The following is a 19,425-nucleotide window of genomic DNA, read 5'->3' as shown; positions in this document are numbered from 1 at the left end:
ATTGGGGACAAAAAAGACAGGCACATGCAATACTAGCAAAAGGAGGCAGTGTGAGCGGAGAGCACTACACACACACTTAAGAGCATTGTAACTTTCATAGCACTGCCAGAACTTTAGTGTCTAAAGCAAGACATAAAAAAACAAAACATTAAATACTTATTTTTATTTACCACTAAATATTTGAGCAACAACAGTGCATTAAAAAGACAGTTATTGTATCCCAATGAGGAATTCTCTAAAATGCGTTTTTTTTATGTATAGCATTTCAAAACATACTTGCGCGTCGGTAATGTGTGAGGACAATTTCTATCAGAGGTTGTGACACAACAGACTGGAATAAAACACAGATAGTTAGCTGCTAGCTTTCCACATTCCGTAGATAACAATATGCTACATAGTAATGAGGAGAGAAGAGGACATTAGATAGAACCAAAGAGCTGACACGGGGAGGGCGTGAAAATATACAAAAAAAACAAAAAAACTGAACAAATTGTCATGACATCTTCAGAAGGCAAACGATTACAAAATAAAGAAAAAAGAAAACAAAAAAGGCACCATCCACACGAATAAAAACGTGTATCATTATCATTCCTGTAAAAAGAAAAAAGCAGTGAGACACCGTGGAACATCTGCCGACGACACTAGAAGCAGGCGGGCGATCCCAAAACAGCGGCATCACCTTCATTCTACTGTACATTGAGGTGGCATTAACACATTCAGTAACGAGACATAATTCCATGTGAGCGTTTAGAGAGGAAAGAAGAAGAAATACGGTCTAGTGACGCCTGCTTTGTCTGGCAGAGGTCCCTTTTTCTATAGCTACTATAGTTAAGGCAGAGGACAGTTAAGAAAACGTGTATTATCCATAGATGCATGGAAATAATAAATATGATTGTATACTATCCATATATATATATGTATATATATATATATTATTACTATTGTAAGAAATATTATATATATATATAATATTTCTTTTACAATAAATATATATATATATATATATATATATATATATATATATATATATAATATTTCTTTTACAATAGTTTCATTTAGAGTACACTTTAAAATGCTGTGAAAAAAGAGAACATAAATGAGCGCCGTCTTGGGCTAATGTACATTAGTTTAACACAATACACCCATCAAAATATGATAAAACCCGTCAACTGCAAAAAACCTAAGCATCCCAAGTGAAAGCTTTAGTGAGGGATTTTATTTGAATGACATTTTTTTTTTGCATAGGAGTTGTTTGACAGTAATTTGTCTCCCACCAAGAACCTCGCACTCGATAATACTCGTGACACCTCGCTTGCGCGCAGAGAGAGAAATTGACGACAGAGTGTCTTCCCCGCTGCTACTCAGTTTGACTTTCAAATACACACACTAAAGGGAGGAGAAAACCTTTGAATAGCTGCTGGTTTTGATCCCCTGTCAATATATAAGCGGGCAGACCGCGTCCCTCTGGATCTGCCTACAACTAACGCGACAGACGCTGAGAAGAGCTCCCTGCCAAAATGTTTTATGTCTACACCATTTTACCTAAAAATTGGCTTTAAAACTGCACTCATTGATTGTTTTTTTATTAACAATTGATCAAATCACTGATGTCAAGGGGGTCGCTAACAGTGAGGAATCCGCACAAAACTATCACCCGTTTCTGCAGTTCCACCTCAGATCTACTGAGCATCTTGAGCCTCTTTAAGTTCATTGTTTTGGTTTTCAAGCCCGCAAAACTCTGCTCTTATCCAGCAGCAGGAAGTTGTTTTCAGTGAAAAAAACTAGCTGTCAAGTCAACTCCCAATCTCACTCTCAACTCAAATACCGCCGCTTGGCCAGTGCCCACTTGGCGTCCGATATTGACGCACCCGGCTTTCAACTAAATATAAACCCATTCACATCCTTATGAGACAGTCAGAGCAACTGACATAGTATCAATAGCGAGAAAGTCCACACAAAGTGTGTGGGAAGGGTGGTTGGAGGAGTCAAACAAACACAGGACTTTCACCCAGGATACCGCTGTCCATGTCCTGTGTGAAACCAAGACAAAGATCACTTATTATAGCTTACTTTTGTTACGTTACTGTCATTCTTGACTGATGCCAGTTACGTAACAAACGTATTGATTTACAACATAAAGCCCAATCTTTTCCTAATCCTAATTGCGTCAGTAAACCTAAAACCTAAGCAAACCTATGTTGAAAGTTTATTGTGAAAAGACACTGTCCCCGACACATCCAAACTAACGCTAGAGGGGAACCTAGAGCGTCGTAGTTTGAAGAGTTGAGCCACTGATCAGGCGTAGGTGTTTGATGAGTTGAGAGTGAGAAACTAGCTAGTGTACGTAATGAGCTATCTAGCTGCTAAAGAGCCATATATATATTGAGGAGTTGGAGACCAAAGCAGAGCTAAAAGGAGAGTGAATATTAGACAGAAATATGACTCCATGTCTAATAGTTGTAAAAACACGTCCTTATTTGCTAATACATGGGCCATATCAACTTTATAGAAAGCTGACGTGAAACCACAACTTCTGGGTTCTGTTCATAAGAAAAAATTCAGATAATGCAAATTACTAATAATGCAGCCGTGCCACATAACCTTACAAACTAAATGAACACGCTGTTGCCGCGCTGCTAACGTGCTGCTAATACGCTGCTAACATGCTGCTGACTTTTCAGCTGTAGTTTAAGTTTATTTTGTGTATGAATTAATTAATCTTTGTTTAACTTTAAGTTCACCAACATTTTAACCTTTAAGTGCTGTTGTTAAGCAGATTAGTATTGTTACAATACAAGCAGTGAACAGCAGGAACACGCTTCATGTTCTTAGAAAGACGGATGAAAGAAATTCCATTGAGCTCACAGAAGCAATGGTGGAACAGAAGGACCAGTGGTGACATCAGCTCTCTATAAGATGATAATATGTTAATTACTTGTTTGCAGCTTTTACTGCTGAACCTTGGTGGCCCAAAAAAAACAAAAACCTAATGCAGCTTTAAATGTGTTTAAAATATACAAGATCCAGTCTGTATATGTATTTGTCAACCAAACACTGACATGATTAAAAGAAAATATTCTTCAATTTGTGCAATAAACTTATTTTTTTGGGATGCAAATTTCTTTTTCTTTTTTTTTGGATGGAAGTGAGCCCAAACCCTTAACATGGACTGTATAACTGCCTCGGAGAAGGACCCAGTTAGGGACAGCAGGGCACACTGAGGAGTCACTAAAGAGATTTAGATACACATCTTAACATTAATGCATGAAATAGTAATCAGTATTGTCTCACTAAGAGCAAAGCAGGAGGCTACTCTCAGCATCAGCGAATTTTGGACAGAATAATACTAATATTATCAGTTTTATACTACAACACCCATGTCTTGCATGTTCTGGTGAACTTGTATAATTGCAGTGTTACAAAGGACAAAGGTCCAGTTCTCTTTTCAGCCACAAGGTGTCAGTGCTTACTTATCCTACTGCAGGCCACACATCTGCCGAATACAGCTCCCCCTAACCCCCAATCCTGCTGTGTCCACTTCTGTACTGGAGCAAAGCAGTAAGAGTTACAGTCGAGTCAATGGGTGCGTTCTTTAATACAATCTGCACGATGGCCGGTCACGTGACCGAGCAGGGCCAGTGAGGATGGAGCAAGTTTTGGGGAAACAAAAAAGGATAGAGGAGGGGTAAAAAACAACAACCTTTTCCTCAATAAGAATAGTACAAAAGTACTCTTTACGAGTTATTTTCAGCTAAATTTACTTAAGGTATTAAAAGTAAAAGTGCTGTAATGAAAACTATTTCAAACTAACTGTTTGAGGTGCAGAACACTTTTATATGCTGTCGGAAGTTCAATCTCAAACGGCATAAAAGCCTCAATCTTTAAAATACAATTCTGGTTATTACTATGTCCTAAAAACTGTTAGGGCACGAAGAGTATTTTTAACTGCTTTTTAATTCAAATGTACATGTTTAAAGAACTGACTGCAGCAGTCTCTGCACTAGAATTATAATCAAATAAAACTTGATTATTTGAAAAAAGAAATAGGTTATTCTAAATAAACTCGTTGAGGAGATATTTGCGGGGAAAAATAAATTATAAATCATAATTTAATGATGTTTTAATGAAAAAATACAATTTTAGTTTTTTAAGTAACTAGTAATTATCTTAAATATCTTAGATAAATATAGTGTAGTAGAGGTAAGTCACATGAAATGGAGATACTCAAGTAAAACACCTGTACCATCAAAATTGTACCGGCCAGCAGCCCGTTAGCTTAGCTTAGCACAAACATTGGAAACCTGGAAACTGCTAGCCTGGCTTCCTCTGTGTCTCGTAATTATGCTAAGCTGAGCGAACCGGCTGTAGCTTCATGTTTCAGCGCACCAAATGTCAAGCTATTCCTTTTAAGTGCAGTACTTCAGTAAGTATGCTTAATTACATTTCGCAACTGCTTTTCTTTATTCAGAGCATGTCTGTGATTGACAGTCTGAGCCAGGATTGCCTCCTCACGGCTCTCAACATGGAGACGGCTGAGCCGGGCCGCTAACAGTGATAACTGTGCTAACAGTGCTAACAAGGGCAACAGTGCAGTCAGAAATCATAGTGTTTAGTCGTGGGGGAACCACAGTGGGGGGGGTGCTACGCTTCTGCGACGAAGCCATCCCGCTAGCGCTAATATTCAGAGCATGTCTATGGGCCGGGTCCTGCCTTAACATAGCTAATAGTAGTTTGATGCTATTTTAATGCTCTGAATGTCAGATTGAGAACCTTTAAAGGTTCTCTTAGAGATTGACATACAACATACAAGGAGGTGATGAGGATTTCCCCCGACATTACGTCATTACTGTTGCTCCCGCCTCTTTGGCATGTATCACAGAACGCACATATCGCCTTTGAGTGAGCTCCTATCTCAGCCAAATTGTCTGCCCAATGCTCGGCCGGAGGATCGGAGTGGAAGAGGATGAACTCGTCACCACATTTGTTCCAGCGGTCAGTGCAGTTCTAGTAATACAAAAGATAAACGCCATGCATAAAAAAAAATACTGTGTACACACACACACACACACACACACACACACACACACACACACACACACACACACACACAGGGCAACAATGATATCATTAAAACCTTAAAAAAACAACAATCTGACATCAGGCAGTAACAGTCGCAAGAAGCATATAAGTAGGGGGAGGGGGGGCTACTGTTAGCTGCCCTGTACGTTTAAATGTGCACGTTCGTATTCAGAAACCTTGAAAGTGAGGAGGGTCCACGGTAAGACGGTTGTCAGAGCAAAGTATCCACCGGCAGCTCCTGAACAAGAAAAACAGTCCGGAGCTGCTGGCCACAAAGGAGAAGAGTCCAACCTCCTTAAAAGAGAAAAGGCTGCTGTCGTCGAAGGAAAGGAAGACCGGCCTGTCATATCTTATCAAGAGAATCAGAATATGCAGAACTGAGAGCTGTAAAAAGACTACCTCTTTTCTCACTTTCCCAAATCTAGATATAGAGAGGTCTAACTATAGAAACCCTATAATAAGAAGATTAAGTTAAATTGCGCATTTATTATTTCCCTGCAATTGCATCAGCTAAAGTGCTGATTTTTATTTTTTTTTATGTGTAGAAACATGTGACCGTGTTTTTCCTTCAAAAGGACCGGGTTAGCTCAAACTCTTCTTTTGATTATCCGAGGTAAATATTACACTAGAGATGACGGTAAAGGGCTCTTCCTCCTGTGTTTCACGTGTAATAACATTTACAATGACATCTATCAAGGTAAACTAAGCAAATACGGGAGGAAAAAAAAAAATCAAATAGAAAAAAGGTGCTATATAATGTACATATATGAACACAGATGCGATTCTTCCTGGCGAGGAACGGTGTTTTTGTAAGTGCCATGGTTTTGACTCTGTGTAAGAGCGACGCCTTCACATCTATCTTACATTATATTCACCAGCCCAACAAGACGCAACTTCTCGTTAAGATTGTTTCGGTTCCTATGTCTGCTTTGCCTTCATGTTGCAGTGCCATTGAAGGCCGTCGGGGAAAGAGGTCAAAGGTGAGGGAGGGCTGAAAGTTGGAATGATGTAATGAACGAAGGGAGGTCCGACCCGGTACGGTAGGAACCGGGTCATGCGGGGGGGGTGCACGGTGACGTCTGCTGAGGTTGATGAAAGGCTGGAGGAGGAGCTGACTCCTCCCTGCTAGTTCAGGAGTGACGGGGAGCCTCAGTAACGGTGGGTCTGGTGGGAGTACTGGGAGCTCTGCTGGGACGATGACGAGTATCCCATGGTGCCCTGGGGCTGAGTGGAACCTTGGACGCTGCTTTGGTAACCGAGGCGGGAGCCAGAGTGCTGACGGAAAGACAGAGGGGAGAAAACAGGACAGTGAGCATCTTAAACGATACAACAGTATGCTATGTAAGGTAATTGACATACTTTGTCATGTTAGGGTTGATTGTTTTTCCAACTCATTTTAGATTAAACCATCCACAATGCTTTCATGCCACACAGAAGGAAATAAAAAATATGTTTATAATGGATTACAAACGTCAAAGAGTGTTACCAACCTTTTTTATTTATTTTTTTACCAGCAAAGAGAACAAAGCAACTAAGGGTAAAGCCGGACATCTGAAATCAGTTGAGTCACAGGACGACAGGAAGCCGGGACCTCAGCTGAACTCATCACATGTCTGCACTACCCAGCCCTGGTCACAGTGTACACTGCATCTATTCAGGAGAATGATTGGAGAGTGATGCGTGGTGGTCGGAAAGAAGTAGGACGCTGACAGTGACGGCGCAGTGAGACAGCTAAAGAACCTCCTGGTGTGTCGGCAGCCCGCTCCACCGGTTTATTTATACATGTGCTGAGGCCTGAGCAGCTGTCTCACATGCAGTCTCAGCCACTGATATATATATATATATATATATATATAAATATATATACACACACCCCTATCTGTGATATATATACTTACGCGTATGCCTGATAGCGACGCCCTCATGTGGCCTCACCAATGCAGCACACTTATAGGGCTGGGCAGTGACCTCTATCCCACTGTGCTTTGCACAGTTACTCTCATTGACACATGCTCTCTCCCCCGTCGCTGCCCTCATTTCATCGCACTCTCTCTCTCCCTCCTGAGAAATCTCCCATGATAAGAGCCAAAGATAGAACAGAGTACGAAACAGAAGCTAGCGGCCGGGCACCACAGCGATTCGCTTACAGCTGTCAGCAGGACAATGTGGAATGTGCGGTTCTTATCAGCTAGCTGTTGTTGTCTGGTGTGTCTATGTCTTCCTCGCAGCTGCCACACACACACACACACACACACACACACACACACACACACACATACACACACACACACTGTAGATTACACTGCTGACATTCCTTAACATCCGCATGCATCTGAAGAAATCTTCCCCATCTGTCACATTGGCAGGTAAAAGACACAGCCAAGGAAAAGAAAAATTTGCATCTATAACCTCAAGCTGGAGACTATTATGACTTAAATCATTGATATTCAAAGTTGTTGTTCGCTAATCAATATCACTCACCTACATATTTCACACAAACAATCACACATGGACATATCCTCACCACAGTGCTAACCTTCCCCAACTGCCAACTCCACATACCGTAATAGGCCGCTCTCAAGCCCTGCCAGGTCCCTCCGTACTGCAATAGCTGACACTTCTAAATATTTATTTATTTATCTCATTAATTTTTCATTCCTTCCATATTATTATCACCTAGTTATTTTGTTATCATTACTTTTTCAAAAATGTATTATCATCATGTACTTATAATATATAATACCATCGGTAAATACATTTGAATATATCCTGTGGGTAAAATAACGAGATGGTCTAGTCCAGTGGTTCTCAACTGGTCTGGCTGTGGGACCCACCATCACCCCTTAATGACAAGCCACGACCCAAATTTTCAACTTCTCAAATGTATTTAATGAAAAGATGGTGCAGTTTGAACCTGAGCTGAAAATGTCCTCTGCAGTCGTAGTAGTAGGGAGCTCTCTTGTGCAGAGAAATTGTTCCTGTCAGTCCTCGTCCCACACATGTTTCACGTAAATGAGTAAAACTGCTTTGTTTGTTATGTCTCTAGATTCGTCCATTTGTAATGCAAAATGACCACATGCCTTATATTGAGCTGTGGTCTGTTGTTTGATGTCATCCGACATGTCTATAATTCACCTACTTATAGTGTCATTTGACAGAGGAATATTTTTCAGTTTATCCGCTGCGGATTGAGCCAAAATGCCGCTTCAGTTTTGAAGGCTTCATGCTTTCTTGTTCCAGAACCTCGCTGCACAAAACACACTGAGGTTTCTGTCCTCTTTTGTCCTCAATGTAAGAAAATCCATATCTCATGTAGTCGGTGTCGTACTTGCGTTTCGCTCAATTAGCACATTCTTCTATACTGTGAAATGGCGGGTGTGTATTAGCATTACAAGGCATTAACGCCAAATACTGTTAAGGAGTGTGAATAAATAAAAATTCACATAAGAAATCCCCTTCAAAATAAAAGCACAAGACCACTGACAATGGGTCCGCGATCCTGCTGTTTTGAAGCCTTGAGGTTCAAGTGACCAGAAGTGACAGGAGAGTGTGGAGCCAAGTACAGCCAAACGCTGAACAAGACATTTTTAGGCAAACAAAAATGTTATAAACAACTTTCATGAACTGAAAACACACTGTGAAAGGGTGAAAGTTGTAAGAAAACACGGACAACTCCCGGTCCGAACAACACCGTGGTAGTCACAAGGTAGCTCCGCCCTAAAGCATACCCTGCTTTGTGGTCTATTTGACTCTAAATGAACATCATGCTGTATTGAAGAAGACTTGAAACTAGAGATTGAGACCATAAACTCATGTTTACAATGTTTACTGAGGTAATAAATCAAGTGAGAAGTAGAGTCATTTTCTCATAGACTTCTATACAACCAGAGTAGTCGCCTCCTGATGGTCAGTAGAGAGAATGCAGGTTTAAGACACTTCCGCATTTTTGCAGTTCTTGTAAGATTTCATTGTTTAACACCTGTACTCTGTTAAATGATCTGATAATCCAAAAGTCAAATTTTGCCATAAATAGCCCAAAAATTGTAAAAAAAAAAAAAAATTGTCTCCCTGATGTGGAAGAAAACAGAGGAAGAAAATAGATCTGGATTTGATACACAAACAATTGTGTAAAAGTAGATACATTCATTGTTGGTCTGGGTTTTTTCATGGGATTTGTTGTCAAGAAGAGAAATAAAGCATATCTGCAGCCAACGACTTTCTTCTGTGGAATAAATCCCACTAACCTGGTAGTCCGACTGTAGCACCCCAGTGCCTGAGGAGGCCCCAGAGGGCCCGATCCGAGGTTTCTTGTTGGAGGGCCCCTGGTCCTGGCCGTGTTGTAAACCGCCACCGGCGGTGGCCCCCGTCGCTCCAGCGGTGCCGTTGGTTTGGGCTAAGTTCTGCTGGGAGGGCGCCTGCTGGGTTGCCGTCTGCTGCTGGTTCTGGGCCTGAGTCTGACCCGTCGTCTGCTGGTGCTGCTGGGTCTGGTTCTGGGAACGGACACACATGGAAACCGATAAAAAGTGTAGCAAAAGTGATTAAGAGTCTGGCTGATTAGGAAACCAAAAAAAATGAAGCATGTGTGAAATCAGTTTATTTCTTTCCTTACAATAGTCTTGTTCTACTGTCGGCTCGCTCCAGTTTTATCTGTCAGCTTTTCGTTTCTGCTTTACCACTGAGATGACTGAAATGCAATCTAACTTATTATTATCTACACATCACTAACTATAAAGCAAGGACTCTCTGTCTGTCTGTGTGTGTGTGTGTGTGTGTGTGTGTGTGTGTGTGTGTGTGTGTGTGTGTCCTTTGCATATCTCGATAGCCGCTCATCTGTTCTACTTTACACTTGGCGGGTGTATTACTGGGGACCTAAAGGAGTGCAGTGTCGCATTTGGTGCAATTTGGACAGGCTATATCTTCGATATTAAAAAAAAATTAATAAACAAGCAGACTTTGCAGTCCGGCTCATTGACTGCTGCTCAATTTGGCTGCTGGATGCCGGGTACAGCACACTAACGCTACAGGAATTCTGAATAACCAAACTTTTCTTCACTTCCCAGGAGTCAACTAATGACCTACGGGGAACAGTGCCACTCGGCCGTTGCATACTAACTTATAACTTTACAGCATAATAGTAACATAATCACAGTGGAGAGAAACTTTTGAACAAAAGGAATGACTTTCCAACTGATGGGACAAGAAAGAAAGACTCAGTAACTCGGTTCAGAACCACCTGCTTGTGTGTTTAAACAGAAAGTTCCCAGGCCCACCGTCTATTACACAAATGTTTTGACGTTCTCAAAAGAAGCTAGCTGACGGGGTCACGCTGCAGAATTTGTTGCCTGGAGATGTTTTTTTAGGAATCTGCCCTTTAAGCTTTCCATGTGATTGAACCATAAGAGGACAACAGACTCTCGCTCCGACTGCCTACAACACAATTTATTTGATTTGCCTCATCTAGTGAACTATTTCTAATACCATGGTCTTTATAGTAAAAATGACTAATGGTCCAAAATAAGATGCTAGATTTTGGATTACGATAAAAGAACCCATTTAGGAGTAGGAATTTTTTAATCATTGAAGGGATAATGCAGATGTTTTGGAGTGGAGTTGTATGAGGTGCTTATCCATAGTCAGTGTAGATGATGGTACGCCCCTAGTTTGGAGAAACAGACAGGAGCAACGGGGGAAGCAGCAAAGCGTATTTTAGACCCCTAAGAGAAAGGCCCACCTAAACATTTTTTTAGATCAGTTTAAGTTTATGCTATATTTCAAATATTTTCACCAGTTACCCATGCCAAAATTCTCAACAGGGAACTGTAGCCGTTGTATCCATCCATGCTCTCAAAAACCAGACTCCATTAAAAAAAACATGAATTTTACCTCGTAGAACACGGTAGTTGCTAGTCTGCTAATTGGTTAGTTAAACTAACCAAAGTGACAACACACACTTCTGTGTGTTCTGCGAGGTAAATTTACAGTTTTTTTTCAATGAAGTCCTGTGGCTTTGGCAAGAGCATAGATAACGACTTCAGTTCCCGGTCAGAAATGTAGACTAACGGTAAGAATGTTCTAAATATAGTGTGTACCGGTATTGAGATTTTTAATGGGCATTTTTAGGTGTCTGAAATAGGTTTTGCTACTGCCCCCGTCCACAGCAGTACATTGCTTTGCTTCCAAACTGACTTTTTATGTATACCTCATACAACCCCACTTAAAAACAGTTGTCCCTTTATGTGGGTAAACATTGCTATCAGTGTTAACTATTTAGCATCAGGTCATGCCTAAATAGCCAAACACTGCTTCGGTTTGGCTCTAAATCTTTTCAATAAGTGATGGAACATTTGGAACAGCTCACCAGATGGAGTGAGCAACTCCTGTCTGAATTTTTATTTAGTTTTTAGCAATGTGTTGTATTCTATAAGCTTATCATGTCATGTCTGCTTGTCAGATGTTTGATTGTTAATATGTAAAGTACCCAAAGCTGTAGTGATAGAATATGAAAAGTAACTGTAGCAATCAATCCCGCGACACTTATCTTCTGCATGTTTTGGCTCGTTGCTGCCTCTGGCAAAGTCACATAGGGATTTATTACACTGTAAAAATAGTTCAAAGAACAGGGAGGACACTGTTGATTCAAACAAGCAGCATAAACCATCCTAATGTAACGCTATTTTATTAAACGTAACATGGAGAACACAGACAAACAAGGTCCCATAAGGATCAGGACCCATGTTTAAACTCTATCCGAACGATTTACCCAACACTTAATCCTGCAAATTCATCTATGCCGACGACACCAACCTGGCAACCCGAGCACCATATTTTTATTCGCTATAGCATGTGCTCTATGAAGACCTTCAAACTGGACCAATTCTAGCAAAACCTGGTGCCTTAAAACCAAGCTCAGCAAAAACGGTCTCCAGTGTATTCCACCCCCATAGCGCAAAAGCTGCCATGGACATTAACATCCAACCGAGCAGACTTAAGCTGAAGCACACCCACGACCCGACCTCTCTGAGGGTGATACTTGACCTGTCTGGTCTGGGTCACTCCATACAAACTGGGACGATTTGACCAACACAAAAGGATGCTCCAAAAGGTCAAAGACCCCCCCCCCCCACATCTACCAATCTACACAGACATCTTCAATCCACATTCTGCTCGTCTCCCATTTAGACAACCAAGGATGTCCCAAACAAACATCTGGTGTCAGACCCCGCTCGACGGGTCCCTGGCACCAACCTCCCAAAAGGAGACAGTGGGAAACAGACTCAACAGATTCAGGACCAGCCACTGTCCCTGCCTGGCCTGCCACAGGCTACATTTTTTAAAGGCCTATGGTTATGATGGAATTTTTACCCATGGACGGCAAAAATAACCTGCCTACCCAGCTTTATAGAGTGGGCCACACCATAACATAACATTTGTGCTCGCAATATATAGATTCAAGATCACAAGTAACATTTGAAAGTTGTCTCCAGCAATGAGGGTTGATTTGAAAATGGTCCAGCCATCAGAATTGAATATTCTCTGTGGCCGTAGTATAACAACAACAATCTGCAGCATGTGTCCTGAGTATAAAAGCTGGTTAGAAGTAATGACGTGAAATTGAGTAGACACTTGACTTGTTTTCAACAGCGCTGTATAATTACCTTTTCTGTTTTCTCCTCAGGCTCGTCTTCGTTTAAAAACTCTCGTTTTGGGTAGGGGATCTGACACCCGGCAAACACACTAGAGACAATCGCAGAGAATCCGTTATTTAATGTAATGTTACCAATCAGATACCTACATACCAACCAAAAAACACAGGACAAAACACAGGTACGTAGGTTAAAAATGAAAGAGCAAATTCCTTATACTAACAGGCCTTTTTTTTTTTACTTTGGCTGAATCAAGGCAAAAGAAAAGGCTCTTGTAAAAGTGTAATAGGGCTCACTCAGTGGTTGGTAGCGGGTCCTCCAGGAAGTACGGGTCCTGCAGCGATTGCTCTGATGTGATTCTTTTGGTGGGGTCCATGGTGAGAAGTTTCTGGAGCTGAAAGCAGATAACAATAACACAGTGTTAAGAGGTAGTTCAGCATCTGCAAAACTTTTCAATTCACAGTGTCGTCAGAAAGTATTAGGACATGTTCTCCATTGTTTCGGTTCAACTCCAAGTCAGTTTAAGGATGTTCACTGCTCAAATTTGGAACAGTTTAGCTGCACAATGGGCCTCTCATGCAGCAGGCGTACATACAAACACATTGTATGTGCAATTTATTTTATTGGAGAATGCTAAAATAAACTCCATACATACTCACTGTAGAGTTTGGACCACATTCACATTTCTAACCTCCTTAACTAAACAAGCTTTCTAAAAAAGCATGTGTTAATTGATTGAGGCCCCTTTGGAGTTGAAGCTGCACCTGGCAATGTTGCATAACTAGTGACTTTAAATGACAGTGAAGAGTAACTATCAAAAAAGAATGCTTAGTTATGCTTAATAAAGCATAAAAAATGTTATGCATGTATTGTTTAACAGGGTATGATCTAAAATAATTTTTTATTTAATCTTGACTTTAGGCGGCACCACCACACACAACCCTGCGCTAATCGCCTCAACTGCTGATGTGGAGTGACTGCAGCCCGAGGCGAAGCAGAGCTGTTAACAAGGTTAATCTATCTTTTATCGTACCTCATGGTTGTTACACAATATGCAAAGTTTGAAAGGACCAAACAGGATTTCCAAAATGTTGGAACAGACTCAAGATTTCTTTTCAGATGTGTGCAGGTGATCTTGTGTGCTTACCAAGAGAAAAACCTTGCTGTCCGGTTTGACTTTATGCTTCTCCATGTATTTGATTAAGCTGCTGTTTGCATACCTGTTAGATGAGAAACACAACGATACATAAAAAAAAAAAAATTTGACTGTATTTCATATTTTGTTTGTTGCTCTATGAGTTTCAGATCATCACAGCATCTGCTCACGTTGTCCTCCTGAAGTCTTTCTGCAGCGTTGGGTACTCGGGCATCTTCCTAATGTCTTCCCAGTCCTTATCTGTGGAACACAAAGGCACACACCCAAGTTCATAGCTCCAATAAACATACAACTTCATAAACTATATGTATAAGACGTTTTTGTTTTGGAAGTAGAGATCTCTGCACATTTTTCATATACAGTGTGTGTGAAGCTGAAGCTTACACAGAGTTGTGCTTGTCTTAAGACCCTGTGCTTGATTTGCTGGTGCTGAGAGACAGCTAATGATGTCTGAATCTAAACTGTGAGGAACGTCATCACTCAGCCCTGACTTTGTAGTGTGTGTAGAAGTCACATGCAGCTCCAAAAGCCTTGAACCAGGCTCCTTTGGTATCATTCTTCATTATATAAAAACAGCATAATCACTATACAATGTCAGTAACATAGCATTAAAGATACACTTGCTGAATTTGTTTTACAAGCATTTGTTTTTTACATGTTTATTGCTATATATTTTGAAGGTCAACTCTATGTGCGGCCTTTTTTGGGTTTTTCAAATGTATACGCCCACTCAGCCTTTAGCAAGAAGCAGCGATGCAGGTTACCAAGGTAAGCTAATCAATAATGTCATGAACAATGCGAATGCGAGCACTAGCCAAGTTAACGTTAGCTGTGCTAAGTTTGGAAATATCTGAAAGGATTTTTACTGTACTCCCGTGTTCTGCGAGGTAAAATCATTGTTTTTGTCAACGGAGTCCTGTCAGCAAGAAACCCGTAAGCAATGTTACTCAGCAATACAAATTTTTACCACCTAAGAAACAAGCCCACCTATAAATATCAAGATCAGTTTAAGTGAACACTATATTTAGAATATTTTCATCGCTTTACCTTGCCGTCAGACAGCTCCTTCCGTCGGGGGAACTGAAACCGTTATAACGCTGTCTTCAAAGCCATAAGACTCCATTGACAAAAACAGTAATTTTACCTCGCGGAACACCGGAGTTGCTGGTCTACCACTGCATCGATCGGTTAGGTTGTTTGTGTTATTGTTTGACTTAACGGGTCATTTAAATAAATAAATAAATAAAGGACCCGTCCTTTAAAGCTATATTGTGGAGTTTTAGACCACTAATGGAGCAATGTTTGCAACTGCTTTGCAAGTGTTTTACAAATGAGGAAAATGTACTCGACATGTTTGTTAGATCTCTAGGATCCAGACAAATTTACACAAATGGAATCTAAACATAACTTTCAAGAATCTCCGCAAGGATTCAGCAGAATTGTAAGGCTTTGTCTTTAGTGCACTTGACATTTATGTGGCAGTTGTAAACCATATCCCCTCAGCACAAAATAAAATGATATCAGTGTGAACACCGATGCGATGCCGGTGGTTGACGCTGGTCCTGTGTGTGGTTGTGGTTCTGTGCATTGTGTGCAGACCTGCAGGGAACCCCATGACACTGAATATCCGGTCCAGCTGGTCATGATGGAAGGGATTACTGGTTTTGATGTCTTCCTGGCGACAGTGAAAGATGGGCTCGGACGTCAGCAGCTCCGCAAAGATGCAGCCAATTGCCCAAATATCTGGTGCACGCACACGCACACACACACACACACACACACACACACACACACACACACACAAATGCCACTTAGTGATTAATTAATCTAATTGAACTATGAAGGTTCAGGAACATTTAACAGGGGAACTGCCGCCCATTTTTCAAAACTCATATATGTTATTCCTTTGGCCTAAAACATCCACAAAATATTAGTAAACACATGAATATCTCTCTCTTCCAAATCCCAAAACTACAGTGTTAAAACTCAAATGTGGGACATTATGTTAAGTATGAAATGTGGAGCAGCTCCAAAGATGATGAATTGGGAAATATGTTCTTCATCAGTCCTTCCCAAAGACTGGGTCTGGAGTTTTTTTTTTATAGGGTCGCCAAATAAATTTGCAGAATTTCTTCCATTGTCTTTTATTACACATATATATATATATATATATATATATATATATATATATATATATATATATATATATATATATTAACATCTGCAGTACACTGTTATGCCTCAAGAGAGAGCCTGACTGTTCGTATGGTTCTGATAATTGAGTTTTTGTCTCATTTATTAAGTATTGAACATGTGTATATATTTTCAACACATGCATCAAGCAAAGTTGTGATTAATCAAATTCATACATAAGGCATGTTGTGACTTGGGTTGCGATGGTTTTTCATCTTTAAAAAGCTGGTTCCTGGGAAAAGTTTATGGTAAACACTGTTCTAGATGACACAGAGCACTCAGGAAAATGTTCTGACTGAGAAGATTACAATAGAATAAAGCTCATTTGGGTATTAAAAAAAAAAGAAGACAAAATCAGTCTCCCATTCATTGTCTATGGAGCAGCACCAGACTATACCCTTGTTGACATTTAGTATGAGAATTACTTCTCTGGTTTCTGGCTCTGGGAGAGAGTAGCTCAGGTTCACAGATATTGATTGAACGTTTTAACGTGGAGATAACACATTGGCATTTTTAATTTCAGGTGAGGTTAACCTTTTAAAGCAAAAAAATTGTCATTTTGGGAAATGGGATCGTGTGCTTTCTGGCTCGGAGAGTTAAATGAGAAAATCGATAGCACTCTCACATCTGAAAGTGGTATCGATCTTCTGTGTCATTTTGTGTAAAACGTTGGACGATTCCTTTTCATATCCGACACGTCTCTCTGTCTCTTTCACACCTCACACACATTTAGAGATAATCTCAAACACACACACACACACACACACACACACACACACACACACACACAGGCACAGTGTTGTCTCGTGTTCCAGGAATGACAGATATAGATGTGTAGACACACCTGCTAAGTACCATAGATCACATGGGCTGGCCACGAAGGAATGTGTGTTCCTGTTGACACTGTGAGACCTTGGTCGACACGTGCTACAACTCACCGATTGCTTTGGTGTAGTGCCGGGCCCCCAGCAGCAGCTCAGGGGCCCTGTACCAGAACGTCACCACCACAGGGTCGAGGTCCGCCAGCGGCTTGAGGGGAGAGTTGAAGAGTCGGGCGAAACCCATGTCAGCTGAGGGAAGAGTGTGAAGAAGACGGAGGACGTTAGCGAAAACAAAGACAGTGGCGGGGGCTACCGCCGTCGGGGGATTGCCGGCTCAGGAGGCGCCCGGAGCCCAGATACTGACCTACTGATACTGAATCACTCAAGAGAGCACAAAAACCATCAAAACTACCACAACAGCTAAAGCTGACAGCAAGAAAACTAGCTTCAATCAACAGCGTTTTTTTCTTTACCTTTTTTTCGCTTGATCTGGTCTGTCTGTCATTTCCCGAATTCTCCTCTCCCCCTCTCTCTTTAATTTAAGAGCATTTTCAAGCAATAAGACATTTGATGAATGGCTTTAATTCTTTGATATTTAATTGGAGTCCTTTCGCTTGTAGCAGTTTGATAAATACCGGCCTTGTTTAGAGGAATGTGTACTTGTCTGCCAAGAAGTCACAGCTCAAAACTCTCAGCTGAACTGAAGTAAGAGTGAGTCATACAGAGAAAAGGTCAACTTTTTATGTCTTTAAAAAAAAAATGTAAAAATGTTTTTATTAAAGTCAAAATAATAAAGCCAGCATTTCAGTAATAACAAATCTAATAGTGCAGCAGCTAAAATATGTAAAATACAAGTAAGATATAATATCATGTGAGCCTGTAATAGCACTGAAACAATAACTTAGTGCTACCACAGTGTGCACGAGGTTTATAAATATACAACGGGCGTTGCAGCATTACCCTTCAACAGTCCCCTGGCCAGTCGGCTTATGCAACAGCACTGATCTGAGCTCCCTCTGAGCCAGTAGGTTAAACACTGCAGCCACAGGACGCTCAAACAGGTCAACGGCCTCGTGGATCTGCTGTCACCACGGCAACTGGCGATGTCTCTAATTTGCACAACTTCTTAAATCTGAGCTGTTCACGGAAATCTTCCTTACCGATTTTAACTCTTCCTCGCTCGGGACCCTCCCCCATCACCAGGATGTTGGCTGGTTTCTGCAGCAGAGAAGAGAAGTATTAGAACCTTTTGGTGCTCACTTATTGTTACACGTGTTATACTTCTGCACAGCGGCTTGCATTGGCTTCCCCAGTTGGTTACTGAAGTAAATGAGTGCACAGTCAGTTAGCCATTTTGTGAAAGTGCACTTTAAACTACGGTGGAATCAGCCCACGCAGGCACACAGAGGAGTTTGTAACAAATAAAAGTATGCATATGGGAGTAAAAGCGTGTGAAAGAGAGCGAGCCTACTGACCTAAAAGAAAAGGGAGGAAGAAGTGTTTAAAAAAAGGGACTGACGAAACACGTACGGTACAGACATCCAAACTAATTAGGGGGCTGAATGCTAGTCGCTGCAGCTGACTGAAGGATCCGCGTCCTGGAGTCGGCGAGGACGAAAGGAAAAATACAAGTCGTTTTCACGTTTCTGACACTTTGGATTGAATCAGGAAGGCATCGACACTGATATTGGATGTTGGGCTGATACTCTGATACCAACTATCTGTGTATGCATTTGTTGCATTTTGTTTGACAAAGTCAGGAATGTTGAAGTCAAGTCTGATGTTTCCTCACACATAAGAGAATGATCCCAGTCTCCTCCACACAGTGAGGCACACAGCTTATTGATGAAACGCTGGTATCAGATCGATAATCTGTATGGGCCGACACACAAAACACCCAGGTATTGGTATTGGGATAGAAAAAGTTGCGATTGGTGCATTCCTAAATTTAACCAAACAAACAAACTATCAAAATGAACACCAATCCTGTACGTTCAATATGATTGATAAAACCTCTGGACAAGCTCTACGTTTACTCCATTTACACATCCTGCACACAGAAAGCAACATGAGCATTGCTTTTGTCTACTTGACTTGATGTCAAGTCCAATATCTGCATTTTTATCGCTAAAAATGCTTCACTGTGTCATCATCAAAACTTTGTTTGTCCATGGTAAGGCGCTGAACGGGCAGCACAATTTGAGTTAATTTACACAATCATTTCATCTATTGCCACAATAAAGACATAATGAATGAGTTCAGCTTTAGCCACAGGTTCCCACCAGAGAATATTTGTGTTTTTGATCGATAAAGAAATGAGCACCAATTAGGCATCCTACATATGATTATGGGTTAGAAGTACAGTCTGTGTTGTTATCCACTGAATGGGCATCAAACAAACACACACAGCTTGCTTCGCATTGAATCAGAGGGAGATGTTTTACATTCTAATGCGGTCAGATGCAGTTTCTGCTCGTTGCCAACCGGCTGGTTGACCCTCCCGGGGCGCCCGTGCGAACGTGAAGCCTCTGGC

General features: G+C 41.1%; 1 protein-coding gene and 1 long non-coding RNA gene across 3 annotated transcripts in view; one reads left to right on the top strand and one right to left on the bottom strand.

Annotated features, from left to right (window-relative positions):
- Positions 1-1,044: 1,044 nt before the first annotated feature.
- cdk19 (cyclin dependent kinase 19) overlaps positions 1,045-19,425 on the bottom strand; it is a 62,670-nt gene continuing 44,289 nt past the window's right edge. Inside the window, exons 5-13 of the mRNA XM_068708584.1 lie at positions 18,053-18,110; positions 17,010-17,141; positions 15,478-15,621; positions 14,049-14,118; positions 13,870-13,942; positions 13,019-13,116; positions 12,735-12,813; positions 9,324-9,569; positions 1,045-6,354 (exon numbers count right to left, since the gene is read on the bottom strand). Coding sequence (XP_068564685.1) covers positions 6,229-6,354; positions 9,324-9,569; positions 12,735-12,813; positions 13,019-13,116; positions 13,870-13,942; positions 14,049-14,118; positions 15,478-15,621; positions 17,010-17,141; positions 18,053-18,110 — 1,026 coding nt within the window. The 3' untranslated portion in view covers positions 1,045-6,228. The remainder of the gene's footprint in view (positions 6,355-9,323; positions 9,570-12,734; positions 12,814-13,018; positions 13,117-13,869; positions 13,943-14,048; positions 14,119-15,477; positions 15,622-17,009; positions 17,142-18,052; positions 18,111-19,425) is intronic.
- LOC137871035 (uncharacterized) lies at positions 6,335-14,486 on the top strand. 2 transcript variants are annotated; one of them, XR_011102774.1, is made up of 4 exons: positions 6,335-6,420; positions 6,594-6,639; positions 12,755-12,903; positions 13,644-14,486. It is a non-coding gene; the product is annotated as an uncharacterized lncRNA (long non-coding RNA). The 2 variants fall into 2 exon arrangements; XR_011102773.1 differs by having other exon boundaries at positions 6,340-6,425.

The sequence above is a fragment of the Cebidichthys violaceus genome, unplaced genomic scaffold, assembly GCF_023349555.1.
Source record: "Cebidichthys violaceus isolate CVI_PGR_0920_01 unplaced genomic scaffold, fCebVio1.0.p SCAF_14, whole genome shotgun sequence".
In the NCBI taxonomy this organism is placed as follows: Eukaryota; Metazoa; Chordata; class Actinopteri; order Perciformes; family Stichaeidae; genus Cebidichthys; species Cebidichthys violaceus.
The sequence above is the reverse complement of the archived record's forward strand: the minus strand, read 5'-3'. Positions and strand labels throughout refer to the sequence as shown.